The following is a 10925-nucleotide window of genomic DNA, read 5'->3' as shown; positions in this document are numbered from 1 at the left end:
ATGCGAGTAGCGATTTCTACATTCTCCGTCAGTGGGATGAACCTGAACGTCTGGTTCCTGTATTGGGCAGAGTTCGACAATACATATTTGGACAAGGTAAAAATATCATTAACTCAATACAATATTTAGACAATACTTGTGGGGACAAATGACTGAACAAGCTCGGAAAAAAAAGTCAATAAAAAGAGTAGAGTGCGGTGAACCAATGAACCAATAATGTAGAACGACTATAAAAACATTGCCTTGTTTTATGCAACGCACATATGGGTGTCTCCTTAAATAATTTACGTACAAATTGGACTATAAAAACAGAATTCCAACAGAGCAGCGGCAATCCACATCTTTCTTTTACGTAAACGAAGTAGAAGTTTGCACTCGATTTGATCTCTACGAAAGCTCAAATCCCGTATTCGAACTAATTGCGTAGAGGAGCTTACTTTTCATTGTGCTTGAACGTTTGTATGTTGGAAGCTGACCAAAAGAAAAGAAAAGAAAAACATGAATGGAACCTTCATGATTGATAAAATTGTGTCTACCAAATGCGCTCCAGAAGTGGCAGCTCCTCAGATTTAAAAGAGTTATTAATGATACCTTCAGTGTGTTGTAGCATGTTGAAGCAGTGGGAAGTCGATCAACATCCTGACCTCCAAGAACAGACCACAGGGGCACATCACATGGTACCTGTACAAACCACCAACTACTCTCAGCTTTCCTCTTCCAAAACTTCCAAATAACAGGTGCACCACCAAGAGTATACAATAACTGTCCTTCGATTATTAAATAATTATTCAACCATCGTCCCCTCACTTATCAAGAACATATCTAATAATCATCCCCTCACTTGAAAATTTTCAATCATTAGAAATTTTCTTCTCATACCAAATTTTCTCAACTTCTTCAAGAAATCTACCTTAATATAAATCCATAAATTTTCATCTGAAGATATCATACAGACTTTAAGGAACCCACCTGACGATGAGGATTTATACCAATGGGAAATTTTCATCTAATAGCTTTCATTTAATTTACATCTATCAAATATCAATATAATTCTATATTTATCCGTTTTAAGGTGAAACTTGGTATGTGAAACAGCAACCTACTTATTGGAGGCATCCATTTGCAAGTTGAAGTAGAACTAATTACACATATACCTTCTGAATGGTAAAGGTTGGCTGGAGGTGCTTGAACCCAAGTAAAGGTGCACGTGAGCAACTCGTTACAAACTTCAGTAACATGCAGCGTTCTTTAGGTTCAAATCCAGAAATAACCTGTTTTGAGAATAATATGGACATGTACAACCAAGAAACTGAGTACAACCTAAATTGAATAATGGAGGAGACAAACCTAATAAAGAGCCTGTCTTAGACACCACATATGCAACATAAGTCATTTCATAGATTAGGAAAAGCAATTCTGTAAAATATAACGATAGGAACCAGTATACAAAATGGCATGCAATCAAATGAGGTTTTCACTCATAAGTATGTTTAAGGATTGAATAAACATAAACGCCAAAAAAGAACTGTTATGCAATTATTTGGGGATGAAATAAAAATTTTGAGCTGCCACAGGCCCACAGCAATGTACTTCGAGCCAGTTCAACTCTTGCACTCAGTGTCATTCGTGCATTTCCCTGGCTAAATGTGACACTGACGGTACCATAGCTTCAATTATCCAACAGGTTAATTACCTACATACCCCTGAAATATAGCAGAGTTGCCTGTATGCCCCTAGATTTCAAACTAATGCTTACATCTCATGTAATATTATCAAACCCGTTTACCCCTGTCATTAATTACAATCAAACAATCAGTAAACTGCCAACTTAGGCATGTGAAAAAGACAAAAATATCCTCACGAAAATAATGTTAGAACTCTTTCACATAAGTGCACCGAAAGAATTCATATAGTTTACATAGGTTATGTAGGGTCACATAGATAAAACTATAGGTGGTCTCACATAATCTTTTCTTTGTTCAATTAAGTTGATCCGATTTACTTGTATGGGTTTGCATTGAACAACTGGTATGGAGGCATTCGTTTAAAACTGAGGGGTATGTAGGTATTTATGCCATACTCAAGAGTACCCATGGGATTAACCCTTATCCAATCATTGACACTTCTCCTTAGTCCATCGGCTGACATCGATCTTAGCACATGACATACAAAAAAAAATATCAGGAGCAGGTGGACTGGAAAACTCTGCAACCAAAGTGTACCATGTATTTCCAAAGGGAAAAATAAAGACACAAGCTATTTTATGGACAAGAAATAAGACCTGCAATGGCCCCAAATCTGGTGCAGATAGGAGTAAGCAGACCCCTGAAAGTAGGTATTTAAAATTCTCTTTACCCCATGAAGGGGATTCAGTCCAAATACAGCCTGTAGAAAAAAAATAAGAGCAGCACAGAGGAAGTCCATCCCAGGCCCAGCCTATCCACCCAGCCTTCTTAAAATATGAATATTCATGATTTGATAAATTTGATATTATCCACTGATTCATCACATTAATGATAATCTTTGGCTTGCTTTTTTCTTTCCTTTTCTATTTATTGTAAAATTTCAATGATGTGACAATACGTCATAAGAAAATTAAGTTATAGAATATAACGTATATGTACCATAGTTTCGATCCCATTCTAATCTGGCCTATTGAGAATAAGAACCAATATGGAGGCAAACCAATATCCAGTCAGTTGCCTAATAACTTACAAAAGGAATGGGATATGAAAACCTGAAGCAAATAGTGAGATGATATTACCTCCCAAAAGAGCTTTACGGTTCGACTTCCTTCTGAATAGCCACCAGCATAACGCGTATTTTTTCTCAAATCATCAACATCAAAATCATGATTTCCTCCTGAAAGCAACTTCATAAGATAAAAATCATGATGAGAGCCAGTACAAGGCTATAAGAAGAAAAAATGAAGATTTTTTTTTTGATAATGATAAGAAAAGAATTGCCATTAAGAACTCCCCAGGGAGAAAGATACAGCAAGGATGAACAAGTACAAAATAAAAAAGCAGAATATGAAGAAGATCATATGCTTTAAATTAGATGACTAAGCTTTTGGGTATATAAAGAGAAATTGATACGCAACCAATGTCTAGAAAAGAAAAAATTGTGCAAAGTAAAACTTGGCCTTGTATTTGGTAAACTAAGTCAAAACATCATGATAAAACCTTCACTGTTACTGTTAAAATTGGTAGGTCCATCCCAACATGGCTAAACGAAGCTATGAGGCCTTTTTGCAAGCAATAAGTACATGATCTTTCTAATCTTGTGGGACTATATTCTTAACACTACCTCTCACATTGGATCCTCTATATAGCTCCTACAAGCGGACAATTTTGAGTGGAGGCCAACCCCCCCCCCCCCCCCCCCCTCAAAGCGGACAATTTCTGATATTTACATACGTGAGATTATCAACACCCCCCCAACCGAAGAGAAAAGAAAAAAAAACATACACACATATGTGTACCATAGTTTATCATAGTAAGATATACTTATTGCTATAATATATTACAGTGTGAACAAATACAAAAACATAGTTAGGTCAATAGTGACTCTCATCTGCCTTTATAAAAGTCACATTCATTTGTCATGATTATATTTGAACCAAGAAAAGTGAGTAAACATTAAAACACTCTAATCATTCAAGATGAATGTAGAAAGGCTTTGAATACATGAAAGTCATACCTGATTGAATTCATTTGCATTAAATAAGCTCAACCAAGTTGGAGATATAAGATCAGTCAAGCCTCTATAAAATGCATTAGCCAATGGCAATATCTGAAACCCGCAATAGTAAATGAGTGCATCATACACCAAAAAAACACTTTAAATGGTTGCCAAAAGCAAAGCTTTTATATTGCACACCTGTTTGTTGAGTTTATAGTCTGCTATGGCATGAACATATTGCAGCTTATTATCATTTGTCACAAGCGTGCTTTTACCACCTGATTTGAGCTCCCTCACAAATCGTTTACCATTTATCTCCTCAGTAACAGTAAAATCCAAAGCAAGTTCTCCGACATCACCATCATATTGCTGTAGCAATAAAATCAATTTGGTATCAGACTACCAGAACTCAAATGAGAGAATGATTAACACCATGTCAGAATCATGCAACATAGACCCCCAGTTTATGGGAAACCTTCTTAACTAGCTCAATTGTTAGATCACTCGAAGAGATTATAAGTATGAAAACAATTAGTTAAGTACTAAAGTGCATCTCCCGTCAATACAGAATAAGTAAAATCAGTATGTGTAGAGTAAAAGATATGCCAGTGGTGCTAAATTGGGTCCCTCCCTGCAATCTCTTGTTGTAAGGGAAGACCTCCCTTGATGTATTCTTTTGCTTTTCTTCATAATAAAATCATCACCGTTTAAAAAAAAAAAAAAAAAAAAGATATGCCAGTGGTATGGGTCCTAGACCAAGCATAGAAGTGTGAGTTGATCAAAACCAAAGAAAGATCAGTACAGCTTACTCCATGTCCAAGTAGGAGAAGCCTGAGTCTGCCTGTTTTTTTAATTCAAACTCATATCCCTAAGATCATTACAAAGGACAAACCTTATATTACATTCTAATAAACCAGATCTTAAAATCATGATTGCAGAATCTGTCACGATGCAATGACCAAACTAGAAAGTAGACTTTAGGTTCAAGAAATGACTAAGGTACCTTTACATACACAAGATTCCGGTACAGGTCAGGATCTAAAGCTGATAATTCATCAAGAAAGCTATAGCGACCCAACAATTTTTGCACAAAAACAAGTGAAAATGAATGGTCTAGTAATATTCCTTCATAGAGTGCTTTGCCAACAACTTGCCCGAGAAACTCAATCATCTGGATGCCATTTTCCTGAAATCTGGCTGCCATATTAGGAATTAAAGATCTCTCTGATGTTGAGGTCTGGGAGAATAGTCCAAACCTGCCAGTAGGGAAAACAAGATGAATAAATAATTGACAGCTAGATCAAATGAGGAATTTTTCTTGCATACTGCAGAGAAAAAATAAGATCAACCTTCAATACTCACTCAGAAGCAAATGCCCTCTTTGATAAATCAGTCAAGAACTCTTTGGATAATCCACCATAGTCTAGACCGGCCTCAGGAAGCCCACATTCACTAACAAATGAAACATTTATTTTTGATTTTAACCTTGACCCAAGGGAATTTAATTGTGTGAATCCATCTTCCACAATAAAATCACGGCGAACTACTACATCTATTGATCCTGGCCCTGGTCCTGCCACTTCACCAGCCATTCTTCGAGAGACCTTATCAAGCTCGACATATTCTCTAAACATCTGAACTCTGTTACGACCAGTTATTTATGTAAATAGACCATTTTCATAGAAGAATGAGCATCACTGAATAAAAAAGGAAGTTTCTCAACAATAACTTTGACATTGATTACCTCTCTTCAAATGGAAAGACATGAGGAGTAGTACCAATGACAGACCATGATGTCAAAGACTCTTCTGATCTTATAGAAGATACAGTAGCCTCATGAGCTCTGGCAGCTGCTTCAATCGGAGGCCGCCCTCTTCTGGCAGGTGCAAGCCACAGTGTAGATGGACAAAATTTGTGTCTGCAATCTCTTTCATACAATAAATGAAGGCATCTAATTGCGGCAACCATTAATGGATTACTTTCAACTCCACTGACATGTAATATACTATTGTATACAAAAGTATTAAGCATCGCTGCTATACTCCTCTGCTGCTCAAGGGTAAAGGGAACCTACCAAAAGAAGGGTATTATAAATTGCTTAAAGCATTGCAGCTCAGGAAGCATATAAGATGTCATTATATAATACCTGCTTTTGGTAGAATTCTATGTCATCAAGAACCAGTAGCAGATGTGCATATATAGCACAGAATAAATATAGCAGGCACGAATTATCTTTAGAAATACCTTGTGGACCCTGTCTTAATGGTTCAACATCCCATAGATCTTTTGTTTCCTTAACAACCTGATTGGATGCACTTGAGGCACCAAGTGAATGATTAAGATCAACGTCAGTCGATGATTTCCCAGTAATCTTTTGCAATACAGTCACCCATTTGTTTTCATCCTTGATGACCTGCCCTTGCCTTTTCAAGAGCTCAACTTTATTATGTGTCAAAGAAATTTCACCATAATCTGGTTGCTGGTCCTTACTAATCTTACTCGAGATAAAATTTTCAAGTTCTCTCCATAATTCCACAAGAAACCCAGGGGTGAACGACAGCATGTTAAGAACAGGTAATGACCCACCAAAGTGATTCAAGGATGAATATATTCTTACCATGAAGGAATAGAAATAAACTATACTGAGTAATTGCGGCCTTTCTGGACAATCAGATTTCTCAACCGCTGCAACAGAGATTTCATCTTTCTTCAACACATCTAGAAGCTTCATTAGATGCCACTGTTGGCACACAGGCTTAAGTAGGTCTACGTATAGATTTAGTGAAGATTGAACTGAAATTTCTTTCCCACATATATCTGAATTTGCAATGTCATGAAAAGATTCTCCTTGCTTTTCAGCCTCCTTTCTCATTTTTCCAACACACTGAACCCAATCCAATATATTCTCTGCAATATTGATCACTGTATGCACATATACTCCACAATCTATGCCTGGAATGAAATGCCCGGTTGAACCACCAGCGTCACTGTCATACTCCGTAACCAAATTTATAATATTTGCAAGAGCCCATGCAGCACATGGGATCTCCAAACAACCAAAGCTAGATATGTTTGACATACTCAATTCTGACATCTCCATAATAACTTTCTCCTTTGAAATCTGCCACCACCTGTCACAGTTTGATCAGTTCTCCAGGAGTCATTGATTAAAAAAAAGGAATGTTGAAAAAATAAAACATGTCAAACATATTTGGATTGCAGCATGTAACGTGACACATGGATGAAATTTATATCATTACCATTGTTGCCCCAACTGTACTTCTAGAAACCTCTACACATGTTACACGCGTGTACAAATCAGGTGTATTCATATTGGGATGCTATGGAGCATACAACTTACAGCTGTTCCAAAACAGCTTGTTCTAATGTGTAACATTTCCAAGATATGTATTCAAAAGCGAAGAAAAAAATCCAATGATAAGTTGGGACATCTATGATCCAGGGAAGAAGAGTTGAGGGGCTGCAAGATCTTCACCAATCACATCATCTCACCCATTGTAGGGGGCTCAATGGTCATTATTAGGAGGGATTCCAAGAAAAAGGGCCCTCCTGCTCGCATCTTGACATATTTTGTATGAGGTCAAGGTTGCTTGCAAATCTTTAACAATTTCCAGGGTGCATGATCCGAGAGTAGCCAATAGCTTGGCTGATTCCTCGGCTAAAATGGTGCTTGACAGCAACATTTCACTGTGGATGAGCCCTTCCTCTTGATGAGTGACCTCAGACTGCTTAAGGTACTTTTGCTTCTATTTTTTTTCTTTTAATTAAGGATTTATTGTTTTCTTTATTGGGCTCAATGCCTTTACTCATCTTGTTTGTGTTCCCCCTCAGGAGTTTCACTTAATGAAAGCTTCCCTTGTCATCTTAAGAGAATAATGTATAAATATTAAAAAGATAAACACGGAACATCCAAGAAGTCCCAGGGCCAGATGACCATTCTGATCCACCCAATTGTCATACCTAATTCAAAATTATGAAAATTAGTATGAATCCCAGATGTCAAGGAATAGAACTCAACTAAAGTGCGTTTATTTTCCCAACCCCACCCTTCTGCATTTCCTTACCGTGAAATGGGTCCAACCCATTTTGGTGAACCTTCTTTTCAAATTTAACTTTTCTGATCTTTTTAGTCAACATTACAGTAAGTTTATTTCTTAACACGTATTTAACAATAAATTTGTGATAAGATAGTTGAGCTCCATATAAATAATACCTAGTTAGAAAACTATGATATTTCTAAATATATGTATATATATGTATACATATATGTGTGTTAGTGTTTGTGTGGGTGTTGGGTGTGCGGTTGAGTATTTGCCCAACTTATTTTATGTGGGATTGTTCAAAATCAAGCCCACACCATCCCTTCAAGAAGGTCTTTTTTGCTAACCTTCTCCTTACCCAAGAAGGTAAGAAATTGATCCATACCCCCACCCTAAACATGACCCAGAAGGATGGCTTCCTCATTTACCATACTCCAGTTACATCCATGTCCTGCTATTATCAAACTCCCATATAATCAGAGCAAACATTAGCCCAATAGACGGAAGCAAACATCAGGAAAATGGGAAATGGAGCCTAGTTGCTTTACAAATACTATTAGTAGTTATCATCAATCACGAAGCCAGGAATAAGTCTATGCAGCTGAAAAGTATCTAATTACTAAAACTCCTACCAGTATGACATTGAGGCACGATGAGAGAACTGATACATGCTTCAGAGCTGGTATAAGCACAGCAGGCAGGCACTGAGAAAGCTGGGGAACTGTAAGCAAATATGCAAAATAATGGATCACAGCATCTCTAACACCCAAGCGTCCCATATGATCTCTGTCCCCCTTTACACAATGAAAGGGACGCAAAGCTAAAGTAACTGCACTTGCAGTAATCAAGAAATTGTCATCTCTCTGTACACAGCTCTTCCTTTGACCACCAACTTTCATAAAATGTTGTCTAATACAACTGAATAGACCAGTTCTTCCAGAAATTATAGCTTCAATCAAGTCCTTTGATGCAATCTCTGCATCCTTAATGTTCACAGCTTTGCACGCTCTCCACCCCTTTGGATCTGTTAATGCCACAAGCAACTGCATTGCTAGGACTGTAAGTGTAATTTGATCTTTGTTGTGAAGATTGCTAGGGTCATATTCAGCAAGAACAAACGAGCATACTGAAGCAAGCTTTCTTGACTGATAAAACCATGAGTTTTTCTCTTCAGGTGAACCCATAGTGAGAAAGCAAAAGTTCTTGTTTGGTTCTACAAGAGAAACGAAGAAAAATCAATATCACCCTTGCCATTAAAGAAAATGGTGTAGCACGAGAATACTGAGAGAAGAATTGTATGAAGACAAAGATCTCTCATGACCATCAACTTCTCCCTTCATTCTCTTAACCAAAAGACCATCTCAGACAAAGGCATAGGAAAACAATTTAAGACATAAGTAGAACTAACTTACCAGTAGAGTTTATGCTGTCCAAGAGAATTCTAAAACAGATCAGCATGCAGTCAATATTTGCAGTTCCCTGTTTCTGGTGCAAAGTAACAAAGAAAATGAAAGGTCTCAGCAAAGAGCTTGATATCCATCTGTTGGAGATAACACCATGCTCATGATTCACCATGGCTTTCCATTCATCTTGGAGTTGAGCAGAGACCTCTTTCATGGTACGGTAGCACCTCCACACCCTCTATAAGAAAGAGGAAATGTATCCCATAAGAGTTAGGAAAACTATGGTTCAGGTTCTGGCAGATAAATATAACTGTTCTCAACGAGGGCAGCAATCCATGAACTCGAGAAAGCATCATCATCGGATTGCTCTTCTGGAAGTACTTGGTTATGGCAGATTAGCCTTTGAGCTTTGAGCATTACTATAGCTAAAAATACATATTATCATTCAGACGGTAGTATAATGAAAAATGCACAGCAAAGCAAACATAAAAAATTCTGACATTATTCCCAACTGGCATCCGGAGCATACCTTGTGTCATTTTCAGATTTATCTATTATCAAGTACCTGGCAGCTCCATAATTTTTTCACTACATAATCATATTATTGATTAAGCCGCAACACTACAAAGAAAAAGTAGAAAGAGCATTGTCCTAGTAAGCAACCAATCACTAACGAAAGCAAAAAAAACCGCCCATAGGTTTTCCGCCATCTCAATCTCTACTGAAATTCTTTCCGGCTTCCCACTGCGAAGACAGGAATATTTTCTAATTTTATCGCCAGCAACAGACACTTCAAACAACAAAGTCACTAGTCCAGAGCGATGCAGATCTTGCATTAGCTGCAGGTATGAGCTTGGACAGGAAAAGCATAAAGTCAAAGATAACAACCACGCACCTGAATGCAGAGAGCAGCCGCATTGGAGCGCCTAACATGATTCCGAAGTTCCCTCTGATGAGAAATCTCCTCGAGCAGAGCATCTCTCGTCACCTCCTTGGTGCTGGCTCCCCTCAATGACACCTGAGTCATTCATTAAGAAATCAATCGATCAACTCAATCAACAAAAACAGGAGCAATAAAAAAGAGAACGAAATATCGAATTTATCAAAATTAGAATCTGGAGGAGGGTGATTGAAGTAGGAAAGCACGAACATGTTGCTTCCGAGGTGCAGACATTTGATGAATTAGCACCGAGGGGCCTCCTCCGAGTCACCGACTCCTGCATATACACGAGATGGATGGATTGACAGAAAGGGTCGGTCTTACCGAGCTTGAGGCTTCAGGGGGCGGCTAAAATGCGGATACGTAATCGGACTCCTCGATTAGTCGGTGCATGGCGTCACGAGGGCGGGTTCTAACGGGTAAACCGCTCGGATTAGCATGAATTGAATCGTATAAAAAAGGGTTATTTCTAAATGTAACTTTATTAAATATTGTATTTTATGGCTGTTTTGGCCTTCCAGATGCCTTAACAAGAAAGCCTCCACCGAGAGTTCTTTCTTTCGTCAGTTAGACGACAATATAAGATCTCTAAATTAAATTATTAAAATACCTTTTATACATTAATTTTTATTTTAAAAATTGCAGGCTAGATTACAGTGTAAGACTCGTGTTAGATGATTCATTTCGAGTATGATTAATTTAATAAATTTTTAATTTTTTAATTTTAAAAATTCTACTATTTTAAGAAAACTATTTTGTAATCTATCAAAGTAAATTACTAAATTAACCTTTATAAAATATCATTTGAATCAGTTCGTACCTTTTCTCACTCGCACA

The 10925-nt window shown here is 37.5% G+C and overlaps 1 protein-coding gene across 1 annotated transcript; it reads right to left on the bottom strand.

Moving 5' to 3' along the window:
* Positions 1-200: 200 nt before the first annotated feature.
* LOC137946354 (E3 ubiquitin-protein ligase UPL7) lies at positions 201-10380 on the bottom strand. Its single transcript, XM_068792615.1, has 14 exons — positions 10299-10380; positions 10044-10166; positions 9158-9386; positions 8378-8958; positions 5831-6805; positions 5429-5754; positions 5047-5325; positions 4688-4940; positions 3883-4053; positions 3703-3795; positions 2765-2872; positions 1155-1271; positions 592-681; positions 201-471 (listed from the first exon to the last, which is right to left on the bottom strand). The coding sequence occupies exons 1-14, from the start codon at positions 10320-10322 to the stop codon at positions 388-390; spliced, it is 3453 nt and encodes a 1150-aa protein (XP_068648716.1). The 5' UTR covers positions 10323-10380; the 3' UTR covers positions 201-387.
* Between the last annotated feature and the right edge of the window lie 545 nt (positions 10381-10925).

Source organism: Aristolochia californica, unplaced genomic scaffold (assembly GCF_029961685.1).
Source record: "Aristolochia californica isolate CCGP_79_NKW_82.1479 unplaced genomic scaffold, dmAriCali1.0.hap1 SCAF_12, whole genome shotgun sequence".
Classification (NCBI taxonomy): domain Eukaryota; kingdom Viridiplantae; phylum Streptophyta; class Magnoliopsida; order Piperales; family Aristolochiaceae; genus Aristolochia; species Aristolochia californica.
This window is presented reverse-complemented; position numbering and strand designations above follow the sequence as displayed.